Source organism: Xenopus laevis, chromosome 4S, assembly GCF_017654675.1.
Source record: "Xenopus laevis strain J_2021 chromosome 4S, Xenopus_laevis_v10.1, whole genome shotgun sequence".
NCBI lineage: Eukaryota > Metazoa > Chordata > Amphibia > Anura > Pipidae > Xenopus > Xenopus laevis.
In genome coordinates this window covers 14,056,551-14,077,048 of record NC_054378.1, presented here as the reverse complement: position 1 = coordinate 14,077,048, position 20,498 = coordinate 14,056,551, and the positions used below count along the sequence as shown (strand labels likewise).

Here is a 20,498-nt window from a genome sequence, read left to right as displayed (position 1 = left end):
TATTCCTTATTCCCTCCCTATGTTAAGCTTGTTAAATCCCTATGTGCCCACTGCCATGTTGAAGGAACAGGAAAACTGAAAATCATATCATACTTACCGAGATTTTCGTTTCCTGGACTGAAACATGGCAGTGGGCAGGGGCTTCCGTCCCAAGGGTATTTTCACTCAGTCAGAAAGAATGGGCGCCAAGGCGAAGGGGAGTCCCTTTTATTGCATCACTTCCTGTACCTTCCTTCCGGCAGGGGGATTAACCCTATGTGCCCACTGCCATGTTTCAGTCCAGGAAACGAAAATCTCGGTAAGTATGATATGATTTTCAGTTTTTTTTCAAAACACGTCAGTTAATAATGCTACTCCAGCAGAATTCTGCACTTAAATCCATTTCTCAAAAGAGCAAACAGATTTTTTTATATTCAATTTTGAAATCTGACATGGGGCTAGACATTTTGTCAATTTCCCGGGTGCCCCTGGTCATGTGACTTGTGCCTGCACTTTAGGAGAGAAATGCTTTCTGGCAGGCTGCTGTTTTTCCTTCTCAAAGTAACTGAAGGAGTCTCAGTGGGACATGGGTTTTTACTATTGAGTGTTGTTCTTAGATCTACCAGGCAGCTGTTATCTTGTGTTAGGGAGCTGTTATCTGGTTACCTTCCCATTGTTCTTTTGTTTGGCTGCTGGGGGGAGGAAGGGAGGGGGTGATATCACACACAACTTGCAGTACAGCAGTAAAGAGTGATTGAAGGGAGCGCAGGAATAGACGCATTTAATTATTTCAAATGGGGCTGTACTCACACAGGCGCATGTAGGCGCTGAACGCAGGAAAAATGCAGCATGTTGCGTCTCAACCTGCGTTCGGCGCCTACATGCGCCTGTGTGAGTACAGCCCCATTTGAAATAATTAAATGCGTCTATTCCTGCGCTCCCCTGCGGCTGAACGCCAAAAAACGGAACGCAGGGGAGCGCAGGTAAAAACGCTCATGTGTAAGAGCCCTTTAGCTGAAGCAGGCTGCAGTAAGGGAAAGGAGGGGCTTGTTTACACAGAACTTATTGTGTACTTTGTGTGTCAGTGTTATATATAAAGCTTAAAGGGATCCTGTCATCGGAAAACATGTTTTTTTCAAAACGCATCAGTTAATAGTGCTACTCCAGCAGAATTCTGCACTGGAATCCATTTCTCAAAAGAGCAAACAGATTTTTTTTATATTCAATTTTGAAATCTGACACGGGGCTAGACATTTTGTCAATTTCCCGGGTGCCCCTGGTCATGTGACTTGTGCCTGCACTTTAGGAGAGAAATGCTTTCTGGCAGGCTGCTGTTTTTCCTTCTCAAAGTAACTGAAGGAGTCTCAGTGGGACATGGGTTTTTACTATTGAGTGTTGTTCTTAGATCTACCAGGCAGCTGTTATCTTGTGTTAGGGAGCTGTTATCTGGTTACCTTCCCATTGTTCTTTTGTTTGGCTGCTGGGGGAGGAAGGGAGGGGGTGATATCACTCACAACTTGCAGTACAGCAGTAAAGAGTGATTGAAGTTTATCAGAGCACAAGTCACATGACTTGGGGCAGCTGGGAAATTGACACTATGTCTAGCCCCATGTTAGATTTCAAAATTGAATATAAAAAAAAACTGTTTGCTCTTTTGAGAAATGGATTTCAGTGCAGAATTCTGCTGGAGCAGCACTATTAACTGATTCATTTTGATAAATAAAATTTTCCAATCACAGTATCCCTTTAATTATTATACGCTATCTCTAGTTAAAGAAACTCTCCTGATTAACTGCGGTGGGGGGGGGAGTGAAAAAACTGGTTTGTTACCCCATAAACGGACGCCCCAGTCACATGACATAACCCTGAGCTCCAGCAAAGGAATTGGCCTAAATCCCAGGCAGAATATTCCCGTATGAGCGATGGCACCGGTCACACACACTGGACAAGCCCCATGCATGGCAAGCAATGAGCAGCCGATTAAAGGGGTTGTTCACCTTTGAGTTAAGTTTTAGTATGATGTAGGGAGCGATATTCTGAGACAATTTGCAATTGGTTTTCATTTTTTTATAAGTTGTGGGGTTTTGAGTTATTTCGCTTTTTATTCAGCAGCTCTCCAATTTACAAGGTCTGCAATCTGGTTGCTAGGCTCCAAATTACCCTAGCAACCATGCACGGATTTGAACGAGAATATGGAACATTAACAGGGGAGGGTCGGAAACAGAAAGAGGAATAATAAAAAGCATCAGTAACCATAAATGTGTAGCTTGACAGAGCATTTGTTTTTAGATGGGGTCAGCGACCCCCACTGGAAAGATGGAAAGAGTCAGGAGAAGATGGCAAATAATTCATAAACTATATACAGTGGTGTGAAAAACTATTTGCCCCCTTCCTGATTTCTTATTCTTTTGCATGTTTATCACACTTAAATGTTTCTGCTCATCAAAAACCGTTAACTATAAGTCAAAGATAACATAATTGAACACAAAATGCAGTTTTTAAATGAAGGTTTACGTTATTAAGGGAGAAAAAAAACTCCAAATCTACATGGGCCTGTGTGAAAAAGTGATTGCCCCCCTTGTTAAAAAATAACTTAACTGTGGTTTATCACACCTGAGTTCAATTTCAAAGGTTATAAAGCCATTTCTAAAGCTTTGGGACTCCAGCGAACCACAGTGAGAGCCATTATCCACAAATGGCAAAAACATGGAACAGTGGTGAACCTTCCCAGGAGTGGCCGGCCGACCAAAATTACCCCAAGAGCACAGAGACAACTCATCCGAGAGGCCACAAAAGACCCCAGGACAACATCTAAAGAACTGCAGGCCTCACTTGCCTCAATTAAGGTCAGTGTTCACGACTCCACCATAAGAAAGAGACTGGGCAAAAACGGCCTGCATGGCAGATTTCCAAGGCGCAAACCACTTTTAAGCAAAAAGAACATTAAGGCTCGTCTCAATTTTGCTAAAAAACATCTCAATGATTGCCAAGACTTTTGGGAAAATACCTTGTGGACCGACGAGACAAAAGTTGAAGTTTTTGGAAGGTGCGTGTCCCGTTACATCTGGCGTAAAAGTAACACAGCATTTCAGAAAAGAACATCATACCAACAGTAAAATATGGTGGTGGTAGTGTGATGGTCTGGGGTTGTTTTGCTGCTTCAGGACCTGGAAGACTTGCTGTGATAGATGGAACCATGAATTCTACTGTCTACCAAAAAATCCTGAAGGAGAATGTCCGGCCATCTGTTCGTCAACTCAAGCTGAAGCGATCTTGGGTGCTGCAGCAGGACAATGACCCAAATCACACCAGCAAATCCACCTCTGAATGGCTGAAGAAAAACAAAATGAAGACTTTGGAGTGGCCTAGTCAAAGTCCTGACCTGAATCCTATTGAGATGTTGTGGCATGACCATAAAAAGGCGGTTCATGCTAGAAAACCCTCAAATAAAGCTGAATTACAACAATTCTGCAAAGATGAGTGGGCCAAAATTCCTCCAGAGCGCTGTAAAAGACTCGTTGCAAGTTATCGCAAACGCTTGATTGCAGTTATTGCTGCTAAGGGTGGCCCAACCAGTTATTAGGTTCAGGGGGCAATTACTTTTTCACACAGGTTTGGATTTCTTTTCTCCCTAAATAATAAAAACCCTCATTTAAAAACTGCATTTTGTGTTTACTTGTGTTATCTTTGACTAATAGTTACATGTGTTTGATGATCAGAAACATTTTGTGTGACAAACATGCAAAAGAATAAGAAATCAGGAAGGGGGCAAATAGTTTTTCACACCACTGTAAATAAAAAAAAAGGAAGACCTGAAGTTAACCTGAAGGTGAACCACCCCTTTAATGATTATATAAGGGGAGCCGGGCACATCTCAGGCACAAGGAACCAGGCAGAAGCCGTCGGAGGACTGTGAGTCAGGCTGGTGTCACACATTTATTATCCACTTAAGATGGCACCGGTGGGTATATTATTAGCCAATAAATCCCATGGTGAAAAGCAAAATTATAGTTCAGCAGCAGCTGATGTCACAGTAGGGGCAGTCACTGTAAAGCCAATCAACACTCAGAAACTACTCCCATTTTACCACCACTTCCATGTCAGGTACAGCTATGCCACCAATAAACCCCCTGTATAATAAACTCCTCCTTATCTGTAAGCCTCATACACAAGTAAAGGTAAGGTAAAGGTAAGGTACAGTTATGGCACCCAGGTGTGCACCCATTTCCCTATACTTGTCTTTACTCCGCCTCCCACTTATTTGTCTTATATTCAACATCAGCTTTTACCTGCGCAGATGGAGCTACGGGGGACCCAAGACTATAAGAAGGATCAGACCCCAAACTAAAGGAGAAAACGTTTAATTCAGGGAAGTCAGACCAGTCTCCAGCTGGGTAAATGGGTGGCTATGGGTCAATTGATTCAGGCTGATCCCCCTTTCTTTCTACACTTAGTGACCCATCTCCCATCACCCATATGGGAATCTACCACCGTGGTAGAAGGCAGAGGGGGGTATCTTCTTACCTCCAGCGATTGACTCCCCCTGAGGAGGAGGCCGCAAACCAAGGATCCAGGATGTAGACACATCGCACGGAGTTAGCACCGCGCAGGGCAGCTAACAAGGCTGGGTTATCGTGTAGTCTCAGTCCCTTCCGGAACCAATGCACCGAGCTCACCGAGGGTTTACCCTCCATGTCAGGCCGCTCCTCTCCACCCTGGTACCGTTTGTGTTTCTTTAGTTCTGTGCCCCCAAGTCTGGCACGACTCTCCGACCTACGTACCGCCGCACCTTATATCACAACACTGACTGTCACTGAGGCGCGCTGGTCAGACAGCTGTCCCCTGTAGCTCATACACGAGACTGAACCTTCTCTAACCCCGCCCACACCAAACGCGACTTCCTTATTGGTGGGAGGCTCAAGGGGAGGCGGGGACTAGGAATTGTCACACGTAAACCATGCGTGTCTGCTTGAGGAGTATACAGAATTAGCCCCGCCCATCCCTACATTGTGGATAGGAACCAGCGCTAGGATTTGGGAGGAGTCCAAAGTGACTCAATCTCCTGCCCTCTGCCATAATGATCACGTGCTGCTGTAACTAGCTGCCACCTGTAGGAACTCTGCTTGTTATTATCCAATAGCATGGTGGCCCTCCAGCTAAAAATGCCAAAAATATTAAAACCAATTGCAAATCATCCCAGATTATCACTGCCAACATCTTGCTCCCAGTGAGTTTTACGTTAACTTTTAGTATGTTATAGAATGGCTAATTCTAAGCAACTTTTCAATTGGCCTTCATTTTTTCTTTTCTATAGCTTTTTAGCTATTTGCCACCTCCTTTCAAATCTTTCCCACTTTCAAATGGGGTCACCGACTCCATCTAAAAAAACAAATGCTCTTTAAGGCTACAAATGTATTGTTATTGTTACTTTTTATTCCTCGTCTTTCTATTCAGGCCTCTCCTGTTCATATTCCAGTCTCTTATTCAAAGTAATGCATGGTTGCTAGGGGAATTTGGACCCCAGTAACCAGACTGCTGAAATCGCTGCTGAATAAAAAGCTAAATAACTCGAAAACCACAAATAATAAAAAATGAAAACCAATTGGAAAGCAATTGAAAATTATCTGAAAATATCCCTCTCTACACCATACTAAGGGGGTTATTTATTAAAGTAGAATTCCAAAAACTTTTTTACTATAAAATCCGAATTTTTAGTGGGAAAAAAACTCTAATTTGTCAAGATTTATTATAATAACCCAGAGGATAGAAATCCAGCATCTCGGCCCTGCCAAGGTTGTATATAAGTCAATGGGAGAAGTCCTTATCCTATTTGGAATTTTCTGTGGTCTGCGCTAGAATTAACCCAAAAATCCGACTATTTTGTACTTCTCGAGCATAAATCAGAAAAATTCTAGCTTTTCATAAAAAAGCCTGAAAAAATCAAGCGATTTGGGAAAAAACGTACGATTTGAATTTTCGATCGATTTTGTTGTGTTTGTACCCAATCTAATTAAATCATGCTTTTTTTTAATGATAAATAAGGTCCAATTGTGGATTCTAGTTTGGTCTGACTTTTAATAAAAAACGCAGATAAATTCGGACTTTGATAAATAAGGCCCCCAAGTTAATTTGAAGGTGAACAACCCCTTTAAAGTCAGAAGCCAAACTCACTTAATATTTGATATAATTAGGAGTTACTCAGAGGATCATGTACTGAGCAATTCAGGCAAACAGGTGGAAAAAAACCTCTAATTTGTCAATATTTATTATACCCCAATGATGGAAAAAGTCCAAATCTGAATATCCGGCATCTCAGACCTGCCAAGGTTGTATATAAGTCAATGGGAGAAGTCCCTATCCTATTTGAAATTTTCTTTGGTCTGCGTTAGAATTAGCCCAAAAATTCGACTATTTCGTATTTCTCAAGCAGAAATCTGAAAAATTCTGCCTTTTCAGAAAAAAAAGCTTAACAAAAAATCAGGCGATTCGGGAAAAACGCAAGATTTAGATTTTCAATCGATTTTGTTGTGTTTCTCCCCGATCCAATTAAATTGTGCTTTTTTTAAAAAATAATAAATAAGGTCCATTTTTGAATTCTAGTTTGGTCAGACTTTTTTTTTTAAATAAAAAAAATCAGATAAATTCGGACTTTGATAAATAGGGCCCCCAAGTTAATTTGAAGGTGAACAACCCCTTTTAAAGTCAGAAGCCAAACTCCCTTAATATTTGATATAATTAGGAGTTGCTGAGAGGCTCATGCCCTGAGCAATTCAGGCAAACTCTGAGAGGCAGCAAATACTTATTTCAGGGAGAGGTACTGAAGAGTAACTAGGAGTTGCTGGTGGGTCCATAGATATAGAATTATAGGACCCCAATGCACAACACAAAGGTGCGGGTGCTCTGTGTGCAGGCTGTAATGGATTCCCAGCTGCAGGGCATAGTGTGAATGTTGGCGCCCTCTGCTGGATCCTGTTAAAAATGCTGTTTCTGCCAAATGCTGGAGGAAATAGATGTTAAAGGGGTCGTTCACCTTTGTTATAGAATTGCTAATACTAAGCAACTGTTCAATTGCCCTTCATTTTTACTTTTTTTTCTTTCTTTTTTTTTCAATTATTTGTCTTCATCTTTCCAGCTTTCAAATGGGGGTCACTGACCCCATCCAAAAAAAAACAAATGCCCTGTAAGGCTACACATTTATTGTTATTGCTACTTTTTATTACTCATTTTTCTATTTAGGTCCCTCTCCTATTTATATTTCAGTCTTTTATTCCAATCAGTGCATGGTTGTTAGGATCATTTGCACCCTAGCAACCAGATGGCTGAAATTGCAAACTGGAGAGTTGCAATTAAATAACTAAAAACTACAGGTAATAAAAAATGAAAACCGAATGCAAATTGTCTCAGAATATGGCTCTCTACGTCATACTAAAAGTTATTTTTAAGATGAACAAACCCTTTAAATTACAACTCCCAGCACCCATGACAGTCACGATAGCCAGTCACCTGGCACCTTGTGATCCGCTTGCTGGTTACTGGCTCAGCATGTAAAGGGCTAATGGAATAATGATATAGTATAATCAGATAGATAAATTTCCTTCCCTCAACAAGCTGACAGATTTATCAAGGGTCGAATTTAGAGTTTATAAAAACTCCCATAAATTCTATTTCCGAGTTAAAATTAAAGAAAAAAAAAATGTTTTAAATTCGGATGAATGGGATCGACCCGCAAACTCGAATCGAATTTGATTCAAGTTTTTTCTCCAAAAAAAACCTAGATTTTTTAGGATGCCGTCAAAATGCAACTTCAAATTGATTCAAGGACATCCCCCATAGGCTAAAACAGCAATTCGGCAGTCGAAATTGAATTCTTAAAAGGCCAGTACACGATAAATTTCAAAATTTTGATTTTTTAAAAACTCGAATAGAATTTTAACTATTCCCTAGTCGAATTACACTAAAATAAACTCGAAAATTTGAATTTTTAGAACTTGAAATTCAAATTTTCACTTTGACTTTGATAAATCTGCCCCGTAGTGTGAGCACGGGTTGTACAGTGAGCCAGCACTGAGTACAGATCTAGCCAAGTAAGGCTCCAGGCTGAGTTATACAGGCAACTCTGAGTATCACTCGTGTATTATAAGGGATAATGTACCCCCTACTGTAAATGATAAGGATATTTGAAGTCATTGAGGGGTTCTGTGACCATATAAAGGCACAAGGCTGCAGGCTGAGTTATACAGGGAACTCTGAGTATCACTCGTGTATTATAAGGTATAATGTACCCACTACAGTAAATGATAAGGATATTAGAAGTCACCGAGGGGTTCTTTGACCATATAAAGGCACAAGGCTGCAGGCTGAGTTATACAGGGAACGGTGAGTATCACTCATGTATTATAAGGTATTATGTACCCCCTACTGTAAATGATAAGGATATTTGAAGTCATTGAGGGGTTCTGTGACCATATAAAGGCACAAGGCTGCAGGCTGAGTTATACAGGGAACTCTGAGTATCACTCATGTATTATAAGGGATCATGTACCCCTACTGTAAATTATAAGGATATTAGAAGTCACGGAGGGGTTCTGTGACCATATAAAGGCACAAGGCTGCAGGCTGAGTTATACAGGGAACGGTGAGTATCACTCATGTATTATAAGGTATAATGTACCCCTACTGTAAATGATAAGGATATTTGAAGTCACTGAGGGGTTCTGTGACCATATAAAGGCACAAGACTGCAGGCTGAGTTATACAGGGAACTCTGAGTATCACTCATGTATTATAAGGGATCATGTACCCCTACTGTAAATTATAAGGATATTAGAAGTCACTGAGGGGTTCTGTGACCATATAGAGGCACAAGGCTGCAGGCTGAGTTATACAGGGAACTCTGAGTATCACTCATGTATTATTAGGGATAATGTACCCCCTACTGTAAATGATAAGGATATTAGAAGTCACTGAGGGGTTATGTGACCATATAAAGGCACAAGGCTACAGGCTGAGTTATACAGGGAACTCTGAGTATCACTCATGTATTATAAGGGATAATGTACCCCCTACTGTAAATGATAAGTGTATAAGAAGTCACCAAAGAGTTCTGTGACCATATAAAGGCATATAATAGTATTTTATTAAGGCCATGAAACTTAGGTGACATTAGCTTCCCATATATTTTAAAATAACGAAATCCTGATTTCATGTAATACCCAAATTCCGTTTAACACGTAAAACAACGGACATCTCTAAGCAGGCGATAGAATATACAGCTTATAAATTGAATTTGGGTATAAAATATGAAACTTTTTTTGTGAAAATCTCATCCTTTCCGTGTGGATATTGATAGGCTACTGATTGCATGCGTCAGGTTGTATACATTATTATACATATTGATGCAGCAGATAAAATAGAGAAATAATACGTTTATTATACCATCAGCCTTAGTAGTAAAGGTGAAATGTTTCCCAACACCAGTACATTTAACTGGAGTCAGTCGATGGTTCTGGCTTTTGGGTAACGGTGCAGCCTCAGTCAATGTCATCTCTGGACTTTAAATTGTAAGCACTTGTGAACAGGGCTTGGATCCTTATTTACAAATCCACTGGGTCCAACAGAAGCTACAGCCCATGTGCTACCCCTGAACAACATCCAATAAAACAATCAGAAGCAAGAATTTTATGTAAAATGGCACAGTTCAGATACAGAACAGTGCTCTTTGTGCTTGAAGCCGAAGAGGATTATAAAAATATGTAACAATCAAGTCTTTCCATTTACATTTAGTATAGTTTCAAAATAAATAATATAATCTCTGCTTCCCATAGATTGATTCTTGGAAAACACGACAAAAGGAACACTCTTCACTTGTAAATACAATTATGACACATGTCTGACATGACACGGTGTAAAAATAAACACTGTGCAAAAAATTTTTGTAATATTTAGTTAGCCAAAAATGTAATGTATAACGGCTGGAGTGACTGGATGTCTAACATAATAGCCAGAACACTACTTCCTGCTTTTCAGATCTAACTCTGAGTTAGTCAGTGACTAAGTTACTGGTTATTGCCTGGTAACCAATCAGTGGAAACCAAGAGAGCTGCAAAGGAGGAAGTGGTGTTCTATTTCGGCCCAAATGTGGGCCTGAAATATTGAATGTAGAAGTTTGAAAAATAAAAATCAATGGTTCATTAATCTTGGAGTGTGGGTTCTATTGAACTATACGTAATGTTTTGACCCTGCACCCTCATCATCAGAAGACTGGTTGTGCAAATGTTTGATCCAATATATTATATGTATGTGTATATGTATATATATATATGTATGTATATATGTATGTATGTATGTATATATGTATGTATGTATATGTATGTATGTATGTATGTGTATGTATGTATGTATGTGTATGTATGTATGTATGTGTATGTATGTATGTATGTGTATGTATGTATGTATGTGTATGTATGTATGTATGTGTATGTATGTATGTATGTGTATGTATGTATGTGTATGTATATATGTATGTATGTATGTATGTATGTATGTATGTATGTATGTATGTATGTATGTAGAGAGAGAGAGAGAGAGAGAGAGAGAGAGAGAGAGAGAGAGAGAGAGAGAGAGAGAGAGAGAGAGAGAGAGAGAGAGAGAGAGAGAGAGAGAGAGAGAGAGAGAGAGAGATGATCCCACTGGTGTCTAATAAAAGGGCAGCCAAGTATGGAGGTTTACTTTGAAAGCAGCTAGTAAGCTGCCGGTAAAACTTAGTCCCTTTGTAAAATGTATAATTAAGCAATTGAATTCTTAATGAATCAGATGAAAATTAAGCGTAGGACTGGCCAGATATGACGTAGTTGGCCAGCTTAAATATATTGCAATATATGGACAAACAATCCCTGTGTTGTTTAAAGGGTAAGGCATTTTTTAGTAGCAGTATGTACAAAATGTCGCTGTCCTAAATATATTGATAATGGGTTGAGTGCAGAGGAATCTTGTATTTGACTATATGTATTTTGTGGTCACAGCCTCATTGCACCCCCGCCTAATTGTTTTAAAAAATAGTGGTGAGCACAACTTTCCCTTGTTATATATATATATATATATATATATATATATATATATATATATATATATATATATATATATATTTGTATGTTTCCTGCATTGTGGACTTTATATGAACACATTTGTTTTTGTTTATAAGGGTAAGAGCTGCCACACTAGTAGTTGAATCAAATCTCATCCACATACATAACGGACGAGACACAGCGGTTCCTCTCATTAAGTTAATAATACAAAACTAAACAGTATCCATATTGGTGGAACTGTTAAAGGCTTAATGGTTTTCCTGGGAATCCCACAGTAATTAATAGAAGAGTAAGGACACTAATGTTTCTCCAGCAGGTATATCCAAGCGGGGTTATGGCAGTTAGGATTCTTTACTTTGCAAATAAAGTTCTCGAGATTTCCACCCTCAACCGACCATAACCAGATTAATTTTCATCTCGTCCTCTTGTTCATTAAAGCCCAACATTGTGTGGCTGGACAGTCTCACACCCCAACAGAGTTTTTCTCCCCACTACTCTGGCTCTGATTGGTCTGTCCCTGGATTTTCTTCATCTCTAGTCCCTTCACCCATGTGTAGGAGAAGGAACCGCCCAGTACCATTATATTGCTGGTCCACCACAAAAAGCTTTTGATCTGATGGTAGTACATGACAGCCAGTACCGTCTGAGCACAAGCTTTGGCTGTCCCAGAGATGTTGTGGGTCAGGGGGCTGGTGAACTGAATCTGCAGCCCTGTCACATACCCGATAGCAAAGCCAAAGATTCCCCCCAGTGTCATCATGCCCCAAAAGGAAAAGGCAGACAATTTATCAAAGGTGAGCAGGGTTCCGACTTCTCCACAAATTAAGAGCAGAGGGATGAAGAGGAAGCAAGCGTTCACATTATTGTAGAAAGTCAGGCGCCAGATGCTTCCGTCTACTGACGGCAGGACTTTTTTAGTGTAAATGGCATTTAGGGACACACACAGGCTGGCCAGCACTCCAAAGAATATTCCAGCCCAGGAGAGTGTGCCCTCTGCTCCCTCTTGGTCTATTCCCAGCCAGAAGCCTCCTGCAAAACAAAATACACCTGTAAGTACAGAACAATCATTTCCTGTTTATTCACATTTTGTGGGGGTTATTTAATAAAAAAATGTAATATCAAAAACTCGAATTAATATTACCGACCCGAAAACTCAAATCAAACTCGACTAAACTTGAATCAATTTTTTTGAATTTCATAAAGGCTAGTAACATCTTCCAATTGGTCGATGGAACTCTCCCATTGACTTATACATGAACTCTGCAGGTTTTAGGTGGCGAATAGTCAAATTTTTAAAGGGGCAAGGTTTGATAAATTTCAAAATTCTAATTGAGTTTGGATTATTCAAAATTCAAACTTGGAAGTTTTGACCAGAAAAAAAAAAAATTTAGAAAATTCGACTTTGAATTTTCAATTTGACCCTTAAAGGGATACTGTCATGGGAAAACATGTTTTTTTCAAAACACATCAGATAATAGTGCTGCTCCAGTAGAATTCTGCACTGAAATCCATTTTTCAAAAGAGCAAAAAGATTTTTTTACATTCAATTTTGAAATCGACATGTGGCTACACATATTGTCAGTTTCCCAGCTGCCCCCAGTCATGTGACTTGTACTCTGATAAACTTTAATCACTCTTTACTGCTGTACTGCAAATTGGAGTGATATCACCCCCTCCCTTCACTTCCCCCCCCCCAGCAGCCTAACAAAAGAACAATGGGAAGGTAACAGCTCCCGAACACAAGATAACAGCTCCCTGGTAGATCTAAAAACAACACTCAATAGTAAAAGCCAAGTCCCTCTGAGACTGATTCAGTTACATAAAGTAGGAGAAATAACAGCCTGCCAGAAAGTGGTTCCATCCTAAAGTGCAGGCACAAGTCACATGACTGGGGCAGCTGGGAAACTGACAATTATGTCTAGCCCCATGTCAGATTTCAAAATTGAATATAAAAAAAATCTGTTTGCTCTTTTGAGAATTGGATTTCAGTGCAGAAGTAGCACTATTAACTGATGCGTTTTGAAAAAAACATGTTTTCCCATGACAGTATCCCTTTAATAATCTGCCCCTAAGTGTTTTTGCACATGTACAAAATTAAAAATCTTTCCAGAACATCAGAGCAGCCTCTTTCTCCTGACAACTTCCTTGACTACTTGATGGTCAGACTGGTCAGAAACTGACCAGCAGGCGGCGATGTTGGAACAAATTCATTTATATTAACAGTACATGTATTCCTTAATATCTTGGAATAACAAATAAATAATGAATGTAAATTACAAAAGTGCTTAGAATAGCACCCTCATCCACTTTACATTCACTTATTTTAAAGGTTTACTTTTCCTTTAACCACCTGTATCATATATCAGAGTGCTTTCATCAATACAGTGGCCGTGACACTGGTGTCTAATGGTTCAGATCAAACCCTGACATGATATTAACCGTCTCACTTCATGCTTTAGCAAATGCCAAAGAATGTGAGGGAACCTGTACTAATCCAAGGACCTAGATATTCACTACAGACCAATCAGCCGAGATGTAATGACGTGTGCATTGTGAACAAGCTCTACAGCAACAACAGTAAAGTCCCTATGATCCCTATTTCGTCAGAATTATTGATTGCAGGGATGTGATGGAAAAAGGAAAACAAAGTTAGGAAAAATAAAATTTGGTACAAGAATATTCGTTATGGTTTCCCTATAACGAAAGTTTTTCTTCCATATTTTGAGCAATTCTTATTTGGACACCAGTCTTACCTAAAATGATTCCGCAGGACATGAGCGCATACATGGAGGTGGTTTGCTTCAACATGATGTAGGAAAGCAGCACATTAAACACAGTACTAAGGCACCTGCCCACCGTATAAAAGGCCACTCCGAGATACTTGAGGCACAGGTTGTTAAAGGTGATCATGCCGATGAAAACCACAGAAAGCGGCAGGACCGTCCTGAGGACTTTGAGATCAAAACGCAGAGAGGGGAACTCCGTGTGCGATGGAATGACATGGGTGAGTAGACTGAGAGATTTGCAGAGAACAACAGTGACCACACACTGGTAGAAGGTGACAAAGAGTGGGGCATCCAGCTTTAGAGAAGGGCTGTCCAGTAAGTACTTGTTGAGAAACACCATGGTGATAGAGATGAACCAGTAGAGCATCACCACCAGCGCTATCTTCACAGCTCTTACCATGAACGACTCCCGGGAAACCTTCTCTGGGTCCCCTTCTCCGACCCCCATGAGAGCCATCCTGAGGATGCTGGAGTGCTTGAAGTTCCTGTTCATAGTTAGTAGTGGAAACAAAATGGAGGTCAGGGCAGCACTGCATGAACAAAGTTGGAAGAGTTAAGAAATATGCAGGCAGAGAAGCAAGAGGGTGTTTCTCACACAGGCCCAACAAGCAGAATGGCAGCAGTTCAGAACACCTAACCCTTTCCTATCTCTCCATTACAATCATATTTAATTGTGCTGGCAAGTTAACCAGCTCAGAAGGCTTGCTGTATCCTCTGGGAGCCTACAATCCATCTAACACACAAGACTGTGAGGGAAGCCTAAAGGGCCTAGAACAGAAGGGCAATTTGACATTCTAAAGGGTTAAAGGTCACTTGCTACAACTTCAGTGGGATCAAAATGTAACTACAGCTGAACACAGGTTAAGGCTAGAGCTAAAATTACAGCTCCAATCAAATAAAAGGGCAGCTCCTGGCAGGTAGGTGATGGGGAGGGCTCCTGGCAGGCAGGTAAGGGGGGAAGCACCTGGCAGGCAGACAGGCAGGTGAGGGGGAGGGCTCCTGGCAGGTAGGTGAAGGCAGCTCCTGGCAGGCAGGTGAGGGGGAGTTCCTGGCAGGCAGGTGAGGGGCAGCTCCTGGCAGGCAGGTGATGAGGGGGAGGGGCAGGTGAGGGGCAGCTCCTGGCAGGTAGTTGAGGGGGCAGCACCTAATAGGAGAAATGAGCAGCTCCGCAGCCTCCTGCAAGGAAAAGGGCAGCTCGCACAGTCCTTGGAAGATCCTACACTCGCTGTCAGGTGAGAGACAGAAGTGTGCAGTTATCTCCACCACAGCAAAGCAAGCCCTGCTGAGGAATAAGCAGCCTATAGACACCCAATGACACGGACGAGGCCACCCTACATTCTCAGTCAGGCCAAGGAGAAGCTGAGGTGCTGAACAAGTATAGGAAATCCGTCCTCACTGCTACTCATAACAATCCAGCATCCTTAGCATGTCTCTATGGTAGCTGCTAATTCCTAGACAGGACTGCGCAGTGACGCTGATTCCTCTATGGTAGTTCCTAGAGCGCGGGAGGCAGCGCGGTGGCGTCACAGTCACGTGTTTTCTGTCCCTACCCTGGATAGGTCAGCGCTCAGTGTTTGGCGTGACGGACGGTGATAGACTCGCGTTGTGAGGGGTCCAGGGTTATAGTCTGTGTCCCTCTGGGTCGGTCATATTGGGGCCCACATGTATTTGAATAGTTGTAGGGCGATTGAGGCAGAGTATGGGAGGTTACTGCAGGATGCCAATGACATTTTTGGGCCACTTTTTTTCTTACCTATGAGAAACTTTTAAATGTACAAAAAAGTTGGGGAGCAGCAAAAGCATGAAAATGCTTCAAGGGGGTGCAAGATCTTTCAGTTACCCTAGCAACCATGCTTTGATTGGAATAAGGTTCTGGAATATGAACAGAAATGGGTCTGAATAGAAAGAGGTAATAAAGAGCAGCAGTAACTAACAACACATTTGTGGCCTTACAGAGCATTTGTTTTTTACACCGGTCAGTGGCCCCCATTTGAAAGCTGGAAAGAGTCAGACAAGAAGGCAAATAAATAAAAAACTATATAAAAAAATAAAGACCAATTGGAAAGTTGCTTATAATCAGCCATTCTAGAATATACTAAAAGTTAATGTAAAGATGAACCACCCCTTTAAAGGAGAACTAAAGCCTAACTAAAGAAGTAGGTAGAAATGTTGTACATGATGTTTTGTGCTTCTGTACCAGCCCAAGGCAACCACAGCCCTTTAGCAGTAAAGATCGGTGTCTCCAAAGATGCCCCAGTAGCTCCCCATCTTCTTTTCTGCTGATTCACTGCACATGCTCTGTGCTGCTGTCACTTACTGAGCTTAGGGACCCACTCACAATATACAGTACACATAGAATAGAAATGTCACAATATAAGGCTGATTAGTAATTAATACAGATAATTACTACATGGCAGCACAGAAACCAGTGCAATTAGCATCAGAATTTAATAATCAGCAAACCTGTAGCATCAGCTTATATTACAGGGGAAGCTCATTTTCTGCTGGATAATTAGTGACGAGCCCTAAGCTTAGCTTCTCAACAGCCAATCAGAGCCCACTGAGCATGTGAGTGTCACAGACACTTTCCAAGATGGTGACCCCCTGTGACAAGTTTGAAGTCCTGGATCATTGCTGCTATTGACAAGCTCAAACTTTAGGCTGGGGCAATAAGTTCAGTCAGGGCCGCCGGGGGGGGGACAAGTGTCCCGGGCCTGAAAGTGGGCCCGGCAGTGCTGCACTTTTCGAAGAGCTGGGCCCCCCTTGTAGCTCCGAAGACGTGCCGCCCGATCGAAGTCCCAAACAGCCAAATGCGGAAGTGCCGAACAGACGAAGTCCTGAAGTGGTGGAAAGACCCGAAGTCACGAAAGGAACCGACACTGAAGTCCTGAAGCGGCGAAAAGTCCAGATGTCACAAAAACAGCTATAATTGAAGTCCTGAAGCCACGAGTTCAATTCTACTGATACCAATGTGGGTTTTTTTCAATCCCCTGGCCACCATTGTTTTATTTTAATACTCTAGAGGCCCCTGCCACCAATTTTTAAAAAAATATATTTTATGCGGCCCCAACTTTTTTTTAACTTGTAACGTGCGCCCTGGCGCCAAGGTTTTTTAAAAAAATATTCTTGGGGCCCCAATGTTTATTAACTTGTAAGGGGGGCCCTGGCACCAAAGTTTTTGTAAAAAAAACTTTTATGGGGGACCTGGCGCAAATGTTTTTTTTTTTTTTTAAAACTTGTAGGGGGGCCCTGACCACCAATAGCCTTTTATAACTTGTGTGTGGGGGGGTTACATTTTTTAGCGCTGATGTCTGTATGGTCTTTTAACTGTGGTGTGGAGTGGGTGGGATCTGGGGTGGGGCCTGGGTGGGCGGGGCCCCCAAATTTTTTGTTGTTGTTGTACGGGGCTCCGTGATTTCTAATGGCGTTCAGTACATAAAATATGGCATTTTTAAGGCTTAGTTCTCCTTTTAGAACTAGATTCCCTTGCACATAAAGCATTTAATGAATACAAACTGTACAAAGAGCAGTAGCTCTGCGGCTAGACCAGATCAAATGCTATGTGTGCGGCAATAGCAGTGAGCAAAAACAGCTTTTGGGTGGACTTCCCCTTTAACAGAATCCATTCATTCTTATGCTGTAGCCCGTGACTGCCATTTCGGCATGTGATGTGGCTCGTGCACAATGTCAAAACTCAGGGTCATTTTAGGGCTTAAGGGGTGAGTGGTTATTAAACTCACAGAGATATTACTACATACGGGACTGTCACTCGTCCCTCCTCTCTCTGATAGGGGTTGCAGAGAGTTGAAATTCAGCAACAGTATCCCCTATAGCGCCCTTTGTGGCTGCTTTTGCTAATTGAGATGGTGCCGTTTTAAAAAGCAAGGGAAAGTTGTGCTCACCACTAGTTTTTAAAATCATTAGGCGGGGGTGCAATGAGGCTGTGACCACAAAATACATATAGACAAATACAAGAGTCCTCTGCACTCAACCCATTATCAATATATTTAAGACAGCGACATTTTGTGCATACTGCTACTGAAAAATGCCTTACCCTTTAAACAAATCAGGGATTGTTTGTCCATATATTGCAATATATTTAAGCTGGCCAACTACGTCAAAGTCATCCCATATCTGGCCAGTCCTATGCTCAATTTTCATCTGATTCATTAAGAATTCTATGGTTTCATTATACATTTTATCAAAAGGGACGAATACGTTTTACCTGCAACTTACTAGCTGCTTTCGAAAGTAAAACTCCCAAACTTGGCTGCCCTTTTATTAGACACCAGTGGGATCACCTGACTATAGTTGGAGGGGGTGGGAGCTACAACATGGAGCTGGTCACTGCTCTTGTAGAACTATAACAAACAAGGGAAAGTTGTGCTCACCACTAGTTTTTAAAATCATTAGGCGGGGGTGCAATGAGGCTGTGACCACAAAATACATATAGACAAATACAAGAGTCCTCTGCACTCAACCCATTATCCCTGTTTTGTTTAAAGGGTAAGGCATTTTTCAGTAGCAGTATGCACAAAATGTCTCTGTCTTAAATATATTGATAATGGGTTGAGTGCAGAGGACTCTTGTATTGGCCGTTTTAAAAAGGACAGATATGGTCCTTTCTGGGTGTGAGCTGCCATATTGCTGTTTCTTATTAGGGAGTTATAGAGAACCTCACGTTACAGCCCCCAAATGCTTAGGTACATCCCTATTTCTCTACCCTAGTACAGGGGCTGCAAATATCAACAGCATAAGGTGAGCCTCTCTAAAAATCATCAAAGATGCAGCTGTTAGAGCTTTGCAGAATATACGGCCCTCTAGCTGCTGTTAGTTGCAGTTGTGCAACAACTGAAGGGTAGGTTGGACATCAGCCATATATATATGTTTTTGCCTTGATCAGATGGGCGGCCAAATCACTGACTTCATGTGCATGGGTGCTCCCCTACCTGTGCCACCTCAGCTGCTAAATATTCCTTCCATTAAGCCCCCCCCCCAACACAATGGTAACCTTTCTGTTCTGTAACCCCAAATACTCCCTTCACACATACCTGTGATCTGAAAGTTGGGGCTGCAGGAACCACTGCAAGTCAATATTCTTCCTGCTCTGCGCACTTCCCCGTCAGCACCAGGAAGCAGGCGTCAGGGAGGAGTTACGTACCTACTCCTTGTATGTGTCATGTTGTTACTCACAGGCTGGGGAACTGGTCTTTCTAGTCACCCTGAGTCTCCCACTGCACCCTCCCCATTGTCTCCTTACGACTGCATGCAACTGATTGCAGCTCTTTTCTTTTTAAATTCTCTTTATTGAAATGAATAATTAATCCTGCAGACTTTTTGACAGAAGTTTAAAGGGAAAGGAAACCTAGTTGGCGCAAAAACCCTCCCCCCTCCCGTGTGTTGCCCACCCTCCCGCCTCCCTCCTGGCCTACCCGTCCCGCTGGGCAAATGCCCCTAACTTGTTACTTACCCTTCTGCGCAGGTCCAGTCCAGGGAGTTCACAGACGACATCTTCTTCCACACGAACTTCTTCCTGCTTTGACCGGCGTTTTGGCGCATGCGCAGTAGGAGCATTTCGCTGGTACTGATCTACTGCGCATGCGCCAAAAGTCACAAAGTTTTCCGTGACTTTTGGCGCATGCGCAGTAGATTGTACCGGCGAAATGCTCCTACTGCGCATGCGCCGTTCAAAGCAGGAAGAAGATCGCGTGGAAGAAGATGTCGTCTGTGAACTCCCTGGACTGGACCCGAGCAGAAGGGTAAGTAACAAGTTAGGGGCATTTGCCCAGCGGGACAGGTAGGCCAGGGGGGAGGAGGGAGGGTGGGCAACACACGGGAGGGGGGGAGGGTTTTTGCGCCGACTAGGTTTCCTTCCCCTTTAAGGGTCAGGGCACACGCTCAGATTCGGAGAGATTAGTCGCCTGGCTGCGGAAAACAACTTAAGGGTGGTGGCACACGGGGAGATTAGTCACCAAGCAACAAATCTTCGCTGCCGCGGACGATGCCTTCCCGCAGGCAAGAATGTGAATCGTTGGCAGGATGGCATACGTATCACTTCGGTTTATTGAAGTCTCCCGAAGTTCGGAAAACGGAAGCGATACGTATGCCATCCGGCCGGCGATTTGTTGCTTGGCGACTTATCTCCCATATGCCATCACCTTAAGGGCAGAAACACACGGTTGGATTCGAGAAGATTAGTTGCCCCGCGACAAATCTCTTCTTCTTCGGGCGACCAATCTCCCCGAACTGCCTCCCGCCAGCTAGAATGTAAATCGGCGGCGGGATGGCACTCGGAGCGCTTCGTTTTGCAAAGTTGCCTCACGAAATGTAAATCTCGTGAGGCTAGAATGTAAATCGGCGGCGGGATGTTTCCTCGTGAGGCAACTTCGGGCGACTTCAGAAAACAGAACGCTCCGAGTGCCATCCCAGCGCCGATTTTCATTCTAGCCGGCGGGAGGCAGTTTGGGAAGATTAGTCGCCCTAAAGAAGAGGAGATTTGTCGTCGGTTGACTAATCTCTCCGAATCTGATTGTGTGCCTTGACCCTTAGACCACAAAGTCCACAAAAAGAAAGGCAAATACACATTTTATGTTAACAGTAAATATAACAAAACCAACAAATAACTTGTTTTATCTCATCTTAATGCTTG

The 20,498-nt window shown here is 42.2% G+C and overlaps 2 protein-coding genes across 5 annotated transcripts in view; both read right to left on the bottom strand.

Moving 5' to 3' along the window:
- Window positions 1–4,778, bottom strand: part of cry2.S (cryptochrome circadian regulator 2 S homeolog) — a 33,209-nt gene extending 28,431 nt beyond the window's left edge. Inside the window, 1 exon segment of the mRNA NM_001090467.1 lies at window positions 4,504–4,778. Coding sequence (NP_001083936.1) covers window positions 4,504–4,673 — 170 coding nt within the window. The 5' untranslated portion in view covers window positions 4,674–4,778.
- Window positions 4,779–11,128: 6,350 nt separating this feature from the next.
- On the bottom strand, window positions 11,129–19,036 carry slc35c1.S (solute carrier family 35 member C1 S homeolog). Of its 4 annotated transcripts, none has more exons than XM_018260207.2 (3): window positions 18,901–19,036; window positions 13,817–14,334; window positions 11,129–12,092 (listed from the first exon to the last, which is right to left on the bottom strand). In XM_018260207.2, exons 2-3 carry the CDS (start codon window positions 14,304–14,306, stop codon window positions 11,527–11,529), a joined length of 1,056 nt encoding a protein of 351 aa, XP_018115696.1. In that variant the 5' UTR covers window positions 14,307–14,334; window positions 18,901–19,036; the 3' UTR covers window positions 11,129–11,526. The 4 variants fall into 4 exon arrangements, with proteins under 4 accessions (XP_018115696.1, XP_018115695.1, XP_018115694.1 ...); XM_018260206.2 differs by lacking the exon at window positions 18,901–19,036 and adding an exon at window positions 14,994–15,823; XM_018260205.2 differs by lacking the exon at window positions 18,901–19,036 and adding an exon at window positions 15,185–15,823.
- Window positions 19,037–20,498: the final 1,462 nt, after the last annotated feature.